The sequence below is a fragment of the Stegodyphus dumicola genome, chromosome 11 (assembly GCF_044657685.1).
Source record: "Stegodyphus dumicola isolate Sdum_Otavi_A_Nest chromosome 11, ASM4465768v1".
In the NCBI taxonomy this organism is placed as follows: Eukaryota; Metazoa; Arthropoda; class Arachnida; order Araneae; family Eresidae; genus Stegodyphus; species Stegodyphus dumicola.
Window position 1 is genome coordinate 145738684 of NC_140778.1, and position 18623 is coordinate 145757306.

The 18623-nt window shown below is 32.5% G+C and overlaps 1 protein-coding gene across 2 annotated transcripts in view; it reads right to left on the reverse strand.

Annotated features, from left to right (window-relative positions):
• The window catches only part of LOC118205919 (neuropeptide F receptor-like), a 381524-nt gene that overhangs the window by 94089 nt on the left and 268812 nt on the right, over positions 1–18623 (reverse strand). For both annotated transcript variants that reach the window (XM_085826490.1, XM_085826491.1), the window contains exon 2: positions 14885–15164. In XM_085826490.1, the coding sequence (XP_085682616.1) occupies positions 14885–15071 (187 nt within the window). In that variant the 5' untranslated portion in view covers positions 15072–15164. The remainder of the gene's footprint in view (positions 1–14884; positions 15165–18623) is intronic.

The window sequence follows — 18623 nt, forward strand, 5'->3', positions numbered from 1 at the left end:
ATTACAATGAAATAAGCAATAAATCTCATATTTTCGAGAGAAAACGGTCAGCAGTCCAGTATCCAAAACAATGAATGAAAAACTGTTGCCAAAACCACATTTCTAAAAGGATGAAACTATCATCAGAAAGCAATAACCAATCGAAATTGTGCTTTGTGGATTGCATAATTTAAAATATACAAACCTCTTTTTCATTAGCTAATGAAGAAAGAGAGGGGAAAAAAAAAAGAAAAAGAAATTCTTTCTGTTGTGCCTCGCGAGGCACATGCGCGTCAGAATAAGAAGGGTTAGGGGTTAGGGTTATTCAATTATGGCAAACACACGAGGGCTATCTGCCTAAAGGAAGGGATGCCTTCGTGGAGGACTTTCTAAGGGAAACTGGCTTGTATACACGTTACACATGGGAAAAACCACACAGAATAAGAAGATTGCGAGCAGGAAATAGTAATATTTTATCTCATATTTTCAACAGTGAAGTGTCCAGTATACAAAGCATTGGATAAGAAACTGTTGCCAAAACCATATTTGTAAAAGAATGAAACTATTCAAAATGATGCGATAAAATAAAAATAAATAAATAAATAAATAAATAAATAAAATAAAAAAATAAAATAAAATAAAATAAATAAATAAATAAAATAAAATAAAATAAAATAAAAAAAATCTGTTTGGAATTTTGAAAAAATCTCTTCGTGGTGCACTGGCTCTTGTCTGGATGCACCTATGTTCCAAATTTCGTAGCCCTGGGTCTATTAGCTTACTCGCAGCACGAACGAAAGGCACACAGACAGACCCTTTTATTATATATAGAGATCATGTTCTTCGCACATAAACCACAAAATTCGGTTCAACAGCAATATCACAAAATACTTTAAAAAGAGCATACCTTTAGAATTTCCGATACACAGTCTCGCGCGCTGAAAGTGAAAATGTTTTTTTCGTACAGTGTTGCCATTGCTCGCTTTGAAAACGTTGAGTTTGCTAATCAAAAATTCGTTACAGTTGTATAAAATATGAAATAGGTAATAAAAAAATTTCCAATTTCTAAATTTGGGCATAGAGATGCCCATATTCGAGTGGAGAATTACGTTATTCAAAATTTGATATCTTTACGTACCGTTGTTTTTTCACAATGCAAAAACATACATACATTCATGCAGATTCTTCATTGTTTAATTTCTTTAAATATAATGCAGGGCTGTAATATTTGTTGGCAATAATTTGAAAACTGAAACTCTTTTGCAGTGTACCAACGGAAAATGCCAAAACGAAATTAAAAGCTCTTCTGGGCAAATTGACCCTTTTGGGCTAAAAAGAAATGATGTAATTATTCAATCTAGATTTTTAAAGCTTATAATAGCTTTATAATAGGTTAGGTTATTTAATTACGGCAAAGCCTCGAGGGCTATCTGCTTAAGGGGAGGGATGCCTTCGTGGAGGACTTTCTAATGGAACCTGTGTACACGTTACACATGGGGAAAACCACGAAAACACCCATGCAGCCAGCCCATTCACGGGATTCAAACCTGGACCGAACTAGCAGTGTTCAGCGACTATACCGCTTGGTCGCTGGTGGGCCAATAGCTTTAGGAATAAAAGGATTTTGTTACTGTACTTGCTGAAGCAAATAATAATTTTGATTAATTTAATTACAAATATTAACTGAGATTTTGCGAAGCGCGGTAAAGAACATTATGGAATGAAATGAAAAGTCTGGTGATGATAATTACAAAACAGCGAAGCAATTTACGAAATATATTATTTGCTAATGATAACTGAATGCAAAACCAAAAAGAGTAAACAAAAGCGATATGCATTTTCGATGATTATTTTCAAGCTAATAAACAGAAATTAAAAAAAAAAAAATTAGTCGCTACGTGCAATTAAAACAAATTACACAACTCATTATCTACTATACTGTCAAGTAATTTATACTATACTATCAAATGTAAATAGAAATGCGAAAGATTACTGGATAACTTATTCTGGCTACAACTTTTGAGTCATAAAAGTGTATATATCTTTGCTATATAAATAATACGAAGCATAATTAGCTAAAAGTTGATTTTAAAAGTACCTAAAATATTATTTACTATTATTGTAACGACGAATAACGAGAGATAATGTAACCCCAAAGGAATTACTCTTGTTTTGTTAGCTTAAGAAAGATAAATAATTCTCATGGAGTATTTAACGAAATAAAATTAGGTTTAAATAATAAGTATCTTTGGAAATTGAAGCGTACAGTTTCAAATATGTATTGCAATTTTTTAATAAGTATATTTTAATCTAGTTTTAGAAATAACGGCAATAAATATTTGTTATGGGGAACATGGTATCAAAAATTTAGATTTTAGATAATGTAATAATTAGACTTAGATTTTAGATGTAGGATAAAATAAACTTCCTAAATTATATGTTTTAATTAGTTTATTATTCATTAAATAGCAAGTTTCTTCAAACGCAGCCTTTAGCGCTATTGCATCAAACGTAAGCGTTTCACATTAAAGATACTTCTCATAAACTCAGCAAGGCAGTTAAAGGGAAGTTTTATTTTGCCACCTAATTTAATTTTCCTTAATTGATAATGATTAAATCTTAAGCACAATACCAAATAAAACACATGAATTAATAAAAGTACGGAGAAATTAAATTCATCATGTTTACTAGCAGGAAATTAAACAAAACCTATCAAAAAAATTCCATATTACAGAGGCTGTTCGCACATTTTTTAGACGATTTCGGTAAACGGTAATAAAAACTCGTTTGCTGCAAAAGAAGTAATTGCAATTGTACTATGTTTTTAAAAGTCAAAATTATCGTCTGTGGCTTGAAAGTTCTGTTTTTATTCAAAATGGCGAATTTAACAAAGCAGCGGTTCGAAGGCTACATTTACGCTCTTTCCGAAGAGAAATATGCATACTCCGTTATCCAAAAACGATGTGAGAGTCATGGTTTTGTGATATTTAAAGCGTCGAAAGGTAATATCATCCACAAAAAAAGAAAAAAAAAAAAAAAAAATTCCGAACAAGTATTCAAGGAAAAAACGGACATCTTCGACTATCTAAGAAAATCTCCCTAGTCAAAGGACAGTTGAAAAATCATTAAAATGCTCGATGTCCACTGTAAACAAAATGATAAACGTTGATTTAAATCTTAAGAAAGCGAAACAACGTAATGTGCATCGTCTTCTTCCAAAGCATATCGCTCAACGCAGGACACGCTGCAGAATTCTATATGAGAAACACTTATCGAAAGAAAAATGGAAAACAATTGTCACAATAGATGAAGCATGGGTGTATTTAAATGACTGTAACAAAAAAAGAGCCATTTATTATCATAAAAGGGGAGAAAAAATTTATGTACATGGTTCAAAGAATCGAAAGAAAGTTTTTCTAAGGGATTTATGATTCTTGCTGGTTTTTCATATAATGCCAAGTTAAAAATAAAGAGAGTGCAAAACGAATGCCAAGATTAACTCCAAATACTATCAGGAACCTATTTTATCGCCATTGTTTCTGAATGAAATACCATCGCTTTACCCACAGTGCCATCTATCTGTGAGACTCCATCAGGACAAAGCTAGCAGCCACACATCAAAATCCACTGTAAATTTCCTAAAAGAAATGGAACAAAAAATCTGGTATGAAGGCCATACCCTTCACTGATATCCCTTCTAAATCTCCCGATGTGTCACCTATGGAATTTTGTGCTTTCGGACTTTTAAAATCTGCATTATCCAAACGTTGTCCCGAAACCCTAACAGGACTCTGGAAAGCTGTTCGGGAGGAATGGGATAGAATACCTCTTCTGCCACTTCAAAAGGCATTATTATCCTGGAAATTGCGGTGTCGAAAGATAGTTCAGAATAAGTGATGTCAAATACAACATTTAAAACACAAGAATTTTATGTAATTTAGTTTTGTGAATGCAATATACATCGTCTAAAAGATGTGTGAACAGCCTCTGTATTTACAGCTGTAGATAAATATTTATTCTCTTGGTATACACTATATTATGTTAGAATTAATTTTTAATTAACTACATTAAAACTCTCAAAAGTTATCCTTCTAAGAAAGGGATTGGGATCATTAATTCATTGCATAGGAGGTATGATCTATGTTCCTACGAGAAAGGATACTTTAAAAGAATTTCTGGGAAAAACTGGTTCGCATCCCCACTGCAAATAGGTAAAAATGAACGTGCCGTATTACTGTATAGTAGTTAGTACCTCTTTTACACATTGATCCTTATTCTAATTACTTACTTAATTAATCTTTTTATTGTTACTTTATTCTCTTTCCACAATTTATTCAAAAGCATATGACTCCCTGCCAGTGCTTGGTGTGATTGCTAATACACTCCCTTCTGGCTTTTCAAGAATTTCTTCGACTGCACATTCGACGCCTCCTTGACTAGTGTTTACAGCCTGTTAACAGTAACAAAAATGTTTGTTGTTGTTACTTATGCTCACTTGTCTGACAGTAACATCAGCCCAAGCCCACGAAATTCTTCATGGGTGGTGATGGTGGTGGTGGTGTAATGAATTATGGCAAAGCACACTAGGGCTATCTGCCTAAGGGGAGGGATGCCTTCGTGGAGGACTTTAAGAGAGAAAATGGCTCGTATATTCGTATATAATTTTTGGTTTTCCCCATGTGTAACGAGGATTTTATGCTCGTATACATAAAATCCTCGTTACACATGGGGAAAACCAAAAATTCCTCGTGGGAAGAAGCGCAAGATACGCCTGTCGTTTGGCAGCAGCCTTGAGCATCTTACACGCGACAGTGCGAATTTGCTCTGTCCGCCCCAATTTTGATGCAGAGCACCCCGCCTGGACGTGTACGAGCATGGAGGTAGGAAAGGGAGGAGGGGCCAACCCGCGCTAAAAGTGAAGCACTGCTTTGAAGCTTGGGTCACCAGACGGGGTGTTCTTTGTTTACATTCAGAAGCTCGCTTCACAAGATTCTGATAGTATTTCGACACACGACAGTTCCATAGAAATCGAAAAAGGGATACTTTCGCATGAAAGAAACATTCATAGTGTGATGGATAATAGCAATTTGTATAGTTTAGTGACATTTACGCAAAAATCACATCTTGGTTATTTTTCGATAACTAACAAGAGCGATTTTGATTATGAATTTGTTTTATAAAATTCTAAGCTGTTGCACTACAAAAATATAGATTTTAAGAAAAATGTTATGCTTAAAGAATGAAAAATACCTTACGGTACATTTAAACGAAAAATATAGTGAATGCACAGAAATTAAAGATTTGCACATGCCGGAAATGAAAAATAGGAAATATGCATGTGCTTGCAAAAAACATGTATCTGGCTTTGACTAAATACTTAAATATTCATTAAATTATTTATAAATGTATTTGAAATGAAGAATTTATTCACTTTTAAACAACTGTGAAAGTACTGTGAAGAAATCTAATTATTAAATGTATGTAATTTATAATGATTATAAATGTTATCTAAATATATAATAAACTTAATATTGAATTGTAAACATAAATTGAAATCCTGTTGACAAATACGTTATAAAACTATTTAAGCAAGAATTGTTCGTATTGGAAAGCAATCTGTTAAAAGGTATTGTAAAGCAAATGCTATGAGATGCGCACTTAAGAACGTAATAAAGAGTTTTGGATTATGTATTGTTGAAATGAAGAGTAAAAAAAAATCTGATAAGTATAATTAAAAGAATTATTCCCCTTACATTTTATAATAACTCAGTTACAAGTTTTAAATAATACTTAAAAAAAAAAAAAACTTACTTTATTCCCTTTCAGAAATGTTCAGAGAAAGTCAAGTACTATTTAAAGTATTTCGCTAATTCCTAATCATTCTCTAATTTAAAATGAACCGAATAGAGCATTAATTATAAATTGACTTACATTTTTCGATTTATAAGATGCCTCAGAAGCCAAAAAATCACGTCATATTTAAGAAAGTATTTTAGGAAGAAGCTCTATAAATAGAAAAGAAATAATGCATAATTTTAATATTAATAATACAATAAACTTTGATCTTAATTTTTGTACCTTAACCGAATAAAATCGAATTACCTTAATTTTTTTTTCTAATGTAATTAACGAAAACTTGTGAAAATATTTCATTCAAATTAAACCATTCTGAGAAAACTGTCCTGTGAAAAGTATAGCATTTAATTCCGTTCAGAATGAAATGTTGTTTAAAAATATGTTGTTTTCACATACTTAGGACTCTGAAGTGTTGTAGAAAAAGAAAATATATACATTTATATGTATATTTACGACGTAATTACAAAATATTTACATCCGAACGCGTCAAATCCCATAGAACTCAATGGTAAATGACCCAATGTTTTGGTCACCACGTAGGGATCGCCGGTGCTTCAGAGCAGGGTACGGGAGTAACTTGTTTAGGGCGACTCCATCTTACTTCCTACCTCCATGTGTACGAGGGCCTCCCACCCATCTACCCTTCCAATTAACCACAGGAGAGGACTTTCGGCTAGCTGCATATTTGGAGTGCTGCCATATCATACCATACATTGTCCTCTTAAATTAGAGGGAGATGTAAAATTTAAAATGAAGTTAGAGAATTTGAGTCAAAACCTTCATGTTCCTTCACGAAATTCAAACATTTTATCGGTCTATATCGAAATATTTCAAACGCTGCCCTTTAACCTGGTATTGTTTCATTCGAACATTTAATGAAAGTCTGCCATCTGCTCCACGTCAACAGTTTATTTTTGTAAAAGAAAATGTTCCCATAAAATTCAGGCCAAGTATATCTTTAGCAAAGATCTTAGTAAAGTACACAAAAAATTACTTTATATCAAAATGTATTAGTGATAAAAATAATATGAAATAACAAATAAGCAGATGGTTTTCCTCCAATTGTTTACTGTGAAAACATCTCTGCAAGACATGAAGTTTTCTTTTCGTATACCAATTCATTCTCAGAGACCACACAATTTATGTCAAAAGCAGCTGGACTTTGACAGTAGTTATGCGCAGGATCGGGAACTTACTGACATTTTCTTTTTCGTGTTCTATTTGATGTCTATTCTGATGTTAGTATTTGTCCACAAAGTAATAATAGGTTCATTTATTTGTAATCTTGTACCCGATTCCACCGAAATCAGTTTTTCTTCGGTCCTAATAATTCTAGTTTTGGTATATATATATCGATACATAAAGACACATAATAATAGACTATAAAGCAAATTTTTATACCCGTTCTGCACTATAGCTGCAGGATTGAAGTAAAATACACTTAAAGTATATAAAGTTAAAAGTAAATTGGAGACAAAGCAAGGCAATTCCTCAACAATATTAACAATTGCGTGTGTGTGATTATGGCAAAGCCTCGAGGACTATCTGCCTAAGAGGAGGGATGCCTTCGTGGAGGACTTTCTAAGGGAAACTGCCTCGTATACACGTTACACATGGGGAAAACCACGAAAACGCCCATGCAGCCAGCCCGTTCGCGGGATTCGAACCTCGGACCGAACTACGAGTGTTCAGCGACTTTACCGCTCGGCCGCTGGTGGGCTATTAACAATTGCAACGGTGTATAAGAGGTTAAACACAATTTCTAAACAAATCAAATAAATGAATTCTTATTTTAAATTTGATTTGTGTAGATATTGTCTTTCCTTCGTTCGTGAGTTTGTACATATATTTTATTGCATAACTTCTTTTGTGTAACTGAGCAAAAAAATGGGACAGCTATACATCTAACATTCTACTACGCTGATTGACGAAATTCAAACTGCGTTTTTAATGTTTCGAAAGCGTGACTTAGGATATGTATTAGATTTATACATAGCATCATGCTAAAATAGGTATTTTGGCACAAAATCGGACTCTTTCTGAAATAATATGCCAATTTTTTCCATATTTCCATTCTACGACTCAAATTATGCCAAACTGCCAAGTTTTGTCAAAATCGCCCGAGCTGGTTTTAAAAATTTGCTTTAAAATTTTATTTCCTTAATTTTAGTTTATTGGATTTGATATATATTTAATAATATCTCTTTTTACTCTTTACTAAAAACATCGTTAAATTGCATTCGCTAGCGGTCAAAATGGATATTTTCGTTGAAATACGCTGGCTGAAACTTTTCGCGATTACAATACTTCCTTTTTACTTCGTACAAGGAAGTAAAAAGGAACCGTACAAGGAAGTAAAAAGGAAGTATTGTAATCGCGAAAAGTTTCAGCCAGCGTATTTCAACGAAAATATCCATTTTGACCGCTAGCGAATGCAATTTAACGATGTTTTTGCGTGATATCTGTACGTAACGACAAAATAAAAGACTCGTTTCCTTCAAAAAAATTATAAAACTGCTTTAAAATGAATTCTGAAGAGAAATTTTCGTGGCGTCTGTACGAACGTATGTACGTAGGTGCGTACGTACGTATCTCGCATAACTCAAAAACGAGTAGCCTCAGAACGTTGAAATTTTGTATATAGGACTGCTATAACATGTAGATGTGCACCTCGTATTTTGGTTTCAATCGGCCGCACCGAACGTATATAAATACTATATTTATATATATATCCACTCTGTTACTCGGCACAGTAATCTCAGTTTCTTTACTCTTATATGTTTGTAAATTGTACATTTTTTGTTTAAAAATGATTGAATTATCTTGTTCTTATCTTCCGGTTAAGGGTTTTATGCCTTTCGTAATTCTGGAAGCAATATTTGTACAATTATCAACAATTTAAAAGCTGTTTAAGTGCGGTTAAGTTTTAAATAACATGGCGGACATATTTGTTTACATTTGAAACAACAGAATTGTAGATTTGTTGCCAATCTAGAGAGACTAAGCTTCGCAACAACAAAAATAACGCCTTCATTTATTATTGCGAAATAAATCATACTTAATTCTTTCTGGAATTTTTTCGAGGAAATAAGTGTTTAAGATTTACTTCGTAATTTTTAATACAGATATTTTGATTTTTTATGTATTTTTGCCTTGTCGCGAAGTGAGAACTGAGTTAATTGAATGAGATATACTAAATCGTCTGTGAAAAATTGTTTCTTTTCTGTTTTGTTTGCTTGATTTCTTTCATACATCGTTCTAGCTTTATTATAGTATTTGAATAGAACATGTGGCAACGATAAGATAATTCTTCAAATGATATAAATTTTGTGCATTCAGAGTGTCGTTATAGTAAACAAATATAGTGAATTTTAAAGAGTGCATTTATTCTATTGTGGTTTATGCGCTGTCGACAAAGTATATTTAATCCAATCCAATCAATTTAAATGAAAATTCAAGAAAAAATGCGTATAATTTAATATTCCATGCAAGGAAGTCATGTGGTGTACACATCAGATTTTTTATTAAACTTACTTGATTCCTTCTTCCAGAATTCAAAATTTAGGATTAATCAAAATATAATTCGCACATTTTTTATGATTTATTTTTAAATTTGTATTTTTAAGTATTTTTTAATTGATCTTTTGAAAAGATTTTGTATTAGAACCTATAAATTTTTAACATCATCTTAAAATAGATGTATATCTAGGCACACCTGTAAAAAAATAGAGTTTTTTATTTAATATTTTTTAAAATATACATGAATTTACATATTGGAGCGATTTGAAATTTTGCATCTTTTTTTTTTTTTTTTTTTTTTTTTTTTTTTTTTTTTGCCGGTAAACGATAGATAATACGCACTTTGTTAAAATTATTTGAAAATATGAAAGATGATTTTTTCCCGCTCCTCTACAATAAAGAAAAGAAAAAGAAAATAGGTTGCTATAAATTAGGAAGTTCGCCAAGTAAATTATTCTTGGCGAGAACTGTAAAAATACGCCAAGATAAAGTTTTGAATTTCTCCGTAAATTTCTCACCAAATTTTACAAAATTTAGTATATTACATATATATATATATATTTAATATTTGAAGCATGAAAGTAAATGGACTGACAAACTGATTTTGCAAATTATAAAAATTAAGAAAGCATAAATTATGCCGAAAAGGAAAATATAAAAATTTCACGTAAAATAAATGAAAAATGTAAAAAATACGTCTATCGACACTAAAAACCGTTAAATGACGCTCTACGTGACAAAAGTCTTTGTAAAGTATTAAGGCAACCTGAATTTTTGGTTAAAGAACGAAATTTAAAATAATAATAGAATTAAAATAATAATAGTTTTTATAATTTGTATTTATCAGTCCATTTACTTTCATGCTTTGAATATTAAATACATATATAATATACTAAATGTTGTAAAATTTGGTGAGAAATTTACGGAGAAATTCAAAAATTTATCTTGCCATATTTTTGCAGTTCTCGCCAAGAATAATTTACTTGGCGAACTGCTTAATTTATAGACCAAATTTAAAACCAAAGCAATTTGAAACAGTTTTAATGAATTTTCTTTGAGTTGACAACTGAACAATTTTCATATATGTAATGATTCATAAGTTGACAGATGGCGTATACATACCATACAATAAATTATTACATTTTTTACCTTACATGTTCCTGACAGCTTTAAAAGCTTAGCCTTTTTTAGAGAAGAAAAATCATTTTTACAGAAAAACTATTAAAGCCATAAAAAGTGCAGGGGAATATGGAATGCAAAACATAAATATGAAATTTTAGAATAAACAATAATTTTATTACAAATATTGAAAATTGCAATTTTGAAAATAATCGCCATTTTTAGAGTTGAACTTGTGTTGAAACCCTTTGTTTCATAAGCCCACGTAATTATAATTCCTCAGACAAGCTTATTTAAATTTTTCTTTTTGCACACAATCCTAAGATTTCAAGATTTTTAATAGCCAGTATTGAAATTACAGAAAACATATAATTAGAAATATAAAAAAGGAAGGAAATCAAATTGAAATCCGTTAAGTTTCTACTAATTGCTTCTACACATAAAGCAAATGCGTAAGCAAACAATTGCACCAGACTAGTTGAAACCAATTTAAATTTTATGCAAAGCAAGTAAAGAAACCATAATGGCGAACGAACAAACAAAAAATAAATAAAAATTAACAGTACACTAAAAAACTCAATTCCAAATAAATGGAGTGGAAACAAAGGAGGAAAAACAATTATTTCTACCAAGATGACGACGAACAGCATAGCAGATGCTCTTAAAAATGATGGACCTTCGGATTATGAACAGGATCATGAAGAGGAGATATTAAATCTTTGAAATTATTCTTTAACAGAATGAATTGAGAAGAATATGACAAGGGGAAAAATACCAGCGTTAGATTTCCTTAGAAATGAATATCAGAGGAGAAAATTAATTTTTAATCTTATTTTTTAATAACATAAACATAGGTATAAAAGTTCAACAAATTCCGCAGTAAGGAAAAAGTAAACAACATGACAAAAACTGAAAAATAAGGATTGAATGATTCACTCTATTTTTTTCTTTCCTCAAGAATTATGTCATCTGAGTTGATTCATAGAATGCTTCTACATCAAAAAAGGTAAATCCAAAAATAAAATAGTTGTGGAAAACAAAATATTTTTTAAAAGCATTTCCTAGAGAAATGTTATTTTTTTTTAAATGTTAAATATATATTTCGTCTTTCTGGTTCAATGGAACTCTTACGCATAAATAAATTTCTTTTCAAACAAATACGGCGAAATATTCTTTTTTTTTTATACACAAGGATTATAATAAATAGTTTTATGTATAGGTTATACAGTTACAAAATGTGAAAACTCAACTTATCTTTTACCCACTTTTGTTTACTTGCGTCTTAGCGAAATTTATATTTTTAAAGCATTTACCCACTTTTTCCCCCGCTCGAAATATTTATCTTGTTTCGTTCTTTAACAAATTTACAAATTTTAAAATCTCCATCTATACCTTTGCTTACAAATTTGAAGATATATATTACTAAGCTCTGAAATTCCGGTTCTTTGAAGATTTGTTTTGATATCGCTAGCAAGCAATAATATTTAGAAAGAACTTTCCTTGCGTATTTTCCTCTCTATCATTCAAGCGCGGAAAATTATAAAATATTCTCGCAGCATTTCCATTTCCATTCCATTCCCAGCATTTCTCTATTACACGTAGGTTTTCAGGTTTTCCCTCTGAGAGGTTTGTTCGTAAATTGCATTCCCTTGATTATTTTTCTATGCATTTTTGTATTATAAGGTATTTCTCTCACCTTCTTAGCATGCCTTCGTAGTGTGGTGGTCTGCACGCTGGGCGCGTATTCCAGAACTCCGTGATTCGATTCGTGGCGAAGGCGTTGCTCCTTTTTCCCATCTCCTGCTTTAAAAAAAAAAAAAAAAAAAAAAAAATCCTAATGTCTCTAAAATGACAACCGAACTAAAAGGGTGGTGGATGATGATTATCCACACTCAGGATTTGCCGTTTGAGTCCCCTAAAAACCCCAGTCGCCATTTAAAAGAGAGTGTGTATATAAGGTATTTCTCCCGCCTTCGTAGCGTGCCTTCGTGGTGTAGTAGTTTGCACGCTGGGCGCGTATTCCAGAGGTCGGTGTTTCGATTCTCCCCGAAAGCTTTGCTCATTTTTCATGTCTTCTGCTTCCAAAAAATACCTAATGTCTCTACAGTGGCGCCCAAACTAAAAGAGTGGGGGATGATGATTCTCCACACCCAGGATTTGGCATGTGAGTCTCTCAAAAACCCCAGTCGCCCTTTAAAAGGAGGAGTATAAAAGTATTTCTCTCGCCGTCTTAACATGCCTTCGTGGTGTGGTGGTTTGCACGCTGGGCGCGTATTCCAGAGGTCCATGGTTCGATTCACGGCGAAGACGTTGTTCATTTTCATGTCTTCTGCTTCCAAAAAAAAATATGGCACCCGAACTAAAAGGGTGGTGTATGATGATTCTCCACACCCAGGGTTTGGCAATTGGGGGATCTAAAAATTCCAGTCTCCCTTCAAAAGGGGGAGTATATGAGGTATTTTTAACGCCTTCTTAGCATGCTTTCGTAGTGTGGTGGTTTGCACGCTGGGCGCGTATTCCAGAGGTGCGTGGTTCGATTCCAGGCGAAAGCTTTGCTCATTTTTCATCTTTCCTGCTTTTTTAAAAAAAAAAAAAAACCTAATGTTTTTTCAGTATTAGAATTTCATGTATTTCGTTTTCCCTTGTATTTATTATTTGAATGCATTTTGTGCATATTTTTCGTTAAGCTATCCGATCGTGGCAGGTGTTCTCACATTTAAGAAACTTTCCAAACGTGTATTTCTTCTGACCTCTATTATGCCCGTTCCAACTCATTGTAGCTCATTGTAGTATGCACGTTCCAGCTCATCTGCTGCTCATATGTTCGATCTTCCAAAATCCGAATCATCCTTTCTTGGTTCCCTTCTCCTTCCCTGTTCGAAACCCTAGTTCCCTGTTTTATGTCTTTATTCAGAACTGGGTGAAGACTCATTCATGTGAGATGCCCTTGAGGCTTTGATAGATAATTGAAGTGGACCATCAGATATCTGCTCAATATCCGTTAGATATTGTAATGGTAAATGTTAATATTACTATGTATTCTTAGTGGAATATGGGTTTATTTTAAGAACATAAGATTGTAATGGTTACCAGTTGTTTATCCATGACTATTTTTAATTTATGCTTTTACTGTAACCGCGTCCCTTGGGAGTTAAATTATTGTATAGTTTTTCTCTCTTGATTTTTCGAATGATAAAATTAGTTAAGAAAAGGAGGGAAAAATATTTTCTCAAACTCTTATAATTCTTTTAAATATGATTCTCTGTTAGATAATTCATAGACTTACTTGCAAAGCGTATTAAACTCAAAGCTCCTTTCTTTCATATGATCCATAAGTTTTTTTGATCGAAAGGACAATTGTTACAGAAACATTTCTACCTGTTTTCTTTAAAATCACGTAGAACTCTTTTTGATGTTTTCAAAACTACAATTTTAAGAGCTTTTGAACCGGAATGAATTATTAAGAAAGAAATAGTCTAAAACCAACAGAATATATAATCCACGAATCCATCAAAATCATTAAATTAATATCAGAATCAATCAAAATCAAAAGCTAATTTATGAACCTTGTATGTATGTAAAATAATTCTTTCAAGCGATAATTTTAAATTAGAATGTAATAAATAAATACTTAAATTAAATTAAATTCTTAACAAATCACTTCTCGCTCTCTGTTCCCTCTTCAAATTAATCTATATGTATATTACTTAAATGGAAGAAACGCAGAAGAAAGACAAAAAGCTCTAAGAATAAATTAAAACATTGTTCTGTCAAATAACATTCTCAGAACCATACACATTTTTCAAAGCTTATTAACTCACAATGTGGGCTGCTTGATGCACAAAAATAAGCTTTAATGGCGTTTTATGTTTACTTTTTCAGAGGCCATACCAGTATGATTAAAAAGTGTTTGCTATAATTTATGGACATTAAGCATTTGTGATAATTTATGAACATTCAAGTATTTGTGATAATTTATGAACATTCAAGTATTTGTGATAATTTATGAACATTCAAGTATTTGTGATAATTTATGAACCTCAAGCATTTGTGATAGCATTTATGATAATTTATGAACCTCAAGCATTTGTGATAGCATTTATGATAATTTATGAACCTCAAGCATTTGTGATAGCATTTATGATAATTTATGAACACTTAAACAATTGTGATAATTTATGGACCTCAAGCATTTGTGATAATTTATGAACCTTAAGCATTTTCGATAATTTATGAACATTCAAGCATTTGTGATAATTAATGAACCTTAAACGAATGCAAAATAGTTCTTTCGATAATTTTATGTACAGATGTAATAAATATTTTCCTTGCATATAATTAACGCTGAATGGCAAATTGACGCACAGGCTTCGTTTCTGGAAAGTATAGAGAAAATGAAATCACTTCTTACCTTCAAATACGTGATCGCTTAAATGTTCTTCCAGTATGAGAACAGCTTGACTGATGTTGAAATTGAAAACTTCCATTGAGAAATTCTTTGAAGAATCGGACATTACATCGGACTTGTCGCGTTGTATTGAAGTGAAAGGAAAACTTGTCGTGCTAACAGATGAATTTTCAACACTTTCGAAATCCATAGCACAGAGTATCCAGCAAATCTTGTACAAGCCACCTCACTTATAAGTACACAATATCCAAACCCATTCAGGTCCTTAACTGTTCAAGAGCACCTGGAAGATTAAGAATTTTCAGTTAGCAATAACGGCCTTAAAATAAAAAAAAATATCAGTTATTGTTTTTCTTCTTTACACTAAATTTTCACATTAGAGCATAAAGGTTTCAAAAAGGTTACAAGACTGAATATGTCTTGATCTGTTGGAATAAAATATAGAATAATATAAATATTTATTCTGTATGTACACACAGATTATAACGCAAAAAGCTATTTCAACTTTATTCGAGAGCAGTTAAAATGGATATTTTCGTTTAAAAATATGATACCCAACATTTTGCCCAATTACACTACTTCTTTACTTCATAGAAGGAAGTAAAAATGGAGGCGTCAATTTGCAGACATAAGAAATGGCCAGCAAAAATTCAGAAGAGACACAAAAAGAAGCGCTTTAACCTGAAATTAAAATTTCCTTCGGAAATTTTCTTAAATATTCAATTATTTCTCGCCACAACACAAATCTACAAATCCAGGACATTCATTAAAACTTCGAAAGGTTTTTCATTTCTAAACTTTTCCTAATAAACGCTGCGCGTTGTTCGAACATCTAAAACCAATATGAGGCTTTAGTTAAGAATAAAATAAATTTTTTAAAGATGAAGTAAGAGGATTAAAATGCAATAACTAATTAATTTTATTACTTTATTCTTAAAATGAGATATCTAAAAAACGTACATAAAAAGACAGAATAAAAGAGTTTAGTTTTGAAACTTTGCTTAAAATAATATTCACTTCCCTAGTGTAGTTTTAGATGTCTGCTGGTGAAAAGAGTATATTTAAGGAGTATATAATCAGTGTCTTTTCCGCAATTATAATTTAATTTTCCTTTCACAAACTACTTCAAATGTATATAACAATTTATTCTCTATAGAATAAGAAGGCGATTGTTTCCATGTTCAGAAAAAAATTCCTATTTCTATCTAAAAACAAAAGCATTCCAACAAGAACCCAAGCATTCCAAAAAGCATTTTCACAATGTTTGGGTATTTTACATAGGATCCGTACACTCTATATTAGATACAAAACTGTAAAACTGTTTCAAGAACTTAGATAAGGGATTTCTAAGGAACAAATTCTGCACTTATTGTCAGTCAGTTGTTTCAGAGATGACCGCTTTAAACATTAGTTTAAGAATTCTCACTGAAGTATTTCTTCTGTACGACCATCTCAGACAATGGAATTTTAGTTTATCTTCTGCTTGAGAATGCTTACTTTAGAATATTGTGCTTCATACATGACTCTCTTTGCTACACTGTATATTCTTTTTTTCCCGCACGTTCTACCTTGGCTACAAAAACTGTCTCTTTCCAGCTTAATCTCCGACTTCTGTTAACGTTTGTGGTTTTCCCAATGTGTAACGTGTATACGAACCACTTTCCCTTAGAAAGTCCTCCACGAAGGCATCCCTCCATTTAGGCAGATAGTCCTCAAGTCTTTGCCATAATCACACGCACACACTTTGTTAACACTTGCTTTTCATTGCGTTTAGAACAACTTTTCCGAACGAATGACTGTCTTTCTTTAAGATCATTTTTATTTATTCGATTTAATTTTTTTTGTAATTTGGAAGTGTTCTATTTTTCTTGGAAAAAGGTTACTTTTATCATCAACTTCATGTAAAAGTTGCTGCCTCAGTCCTTCCGTTTCATTTATAAAATGCCATAAAACATACGAGTATATTTTTATCTTCGAAAAGAACACTTGTGTCAGTTCTTCCTCAATTGTACTTGGATCTTGTAAGAACTTATTGAACGTTTATTTCCGCATCTTTATTTGCTTATCCAAAACACAACTCCATCGAATTCATCAAGTATTAAGGGTCGTTTTCTCTTGGAACTCTTCCTGTTAAATATTTGCATAGTCGCCTGTAGTAACGGCAACCGCCGGCAATAAAAGGAGGTGCTTTCCTTAGTGGCACCGCAGTTCCTTTTAGTTCGAGCCAGAATAGACCTGCCCGGGGAGAAGCCAGGGGATGAGAGATTCCGGTTCCCGCCCTGTTCCGGTTTCCGTCTTGTTGCGGATCCAGTCCTGTTCCGGTTCCCGTCTTGTTCCCGTCTTGTTCCGGTCCTGATCCAGTCCTATTCCAGTTCCAGCCTGGCCGTTTAAGTCCAAAACACGTAGGAGCGGATGTCTGAATTCAGCGAATGGAGATATTCGCCGAAAGGGCTAGATGGATTCTGTCTTTTAAAGGAAAGTGTTCTTCACCGTGCCGGCATAGCTGTTACTTTAAAGCACTTTGAAGTTTTTCCGCCCATAATGTTAAGTTTTCGTTTATGATGTTAAGTTTTCATCAGTGTTGAAGTTCCAGTTAAATAAACCTTTAAGTTTTAGGCAAGGTTTTTGTGTTCTTCAGAAAATTTTAGATTCGAAGTCAGATATAGCACATAGGATTATTATCGGAAAAATCAACACTTCCTGTGAAATATTGCTTTCATAATTCGTCAAGTGTTGTCATCAATCACGAGTCCGCAGAACGCATCAATACTAACATTTAACACTACATTAAAACCGCTTGCCTGATTATCCCGAGTTATCTCGGGTTCGTATATATTGCAGTTAATTATTATCCCGAGAAAACTCGGGCGAAGCAGAATTTGTTAGTACGATTTCTTTTATCACGGTTTTACTCGGTCTGGAGGAAATGAAAGGAAATATTCAGCTTTGATTGGCAGTTTGCCAAATTTTGTTGGTTGCGCGGTTTTTTTGGAAGGACCGATCGCGTGTTTCCCTATTGTATAGTATACGTTGGCTTGTGGATTAGTAACGTATAAAGAAGGATCCATGCGTTGGGAAAAAAAAATAAAATAATGGCGATGATGGAAGATAGCGAAAGCGATGATTTTTCAGATAGTGATTATGAAGAGGCGGGAAAAAAAAAAAAAAAAAAATCAAATCCAACGAGACAGTGCACTCTGTGCTCCCGTGAAAGAGATTCCAGTGGTAAGCCAGTAAGAAAAGAGACCAGATTCCAGTGTAGAACGTCAGGTATCACTCTGTGTTGTCCCTTGTTTCAAAAACTATCATACAAAGATTAATATTTAACTTTTTTTCGTCTGCCCGAGATAACTCGGGATAGTAAACTAATATTAAAAATAAATGCCTTTACACCTTTAAAAAATTAAAAATTCAACTTAAAACCTACATATTTTGATTCGTTTCGTTTTGTTGTATTTAATAATAAAATAAAAAAAAAGTCGTGATTTTTTGCAATTTTTTTCAAAAAAATTTGTAAGGGAAGCGGTCAAGAATTCTAAGCATATACTGGTTCGCTGATTTTAAAATTTATGTTTAACTGTACATGGCGTAAGTGGCAAGAATGTAGTGCGTGGTAACAAAGCTAAAAAGACAAAACAAAATAGGTTAGCAGAAGTGAGTGCAATAGCAGATTGCTAGACTGCTAGCTCCACGAAAACGCACAAAACATAACAAATCCTTTGAGGCGTTCGTTAAAATCTGA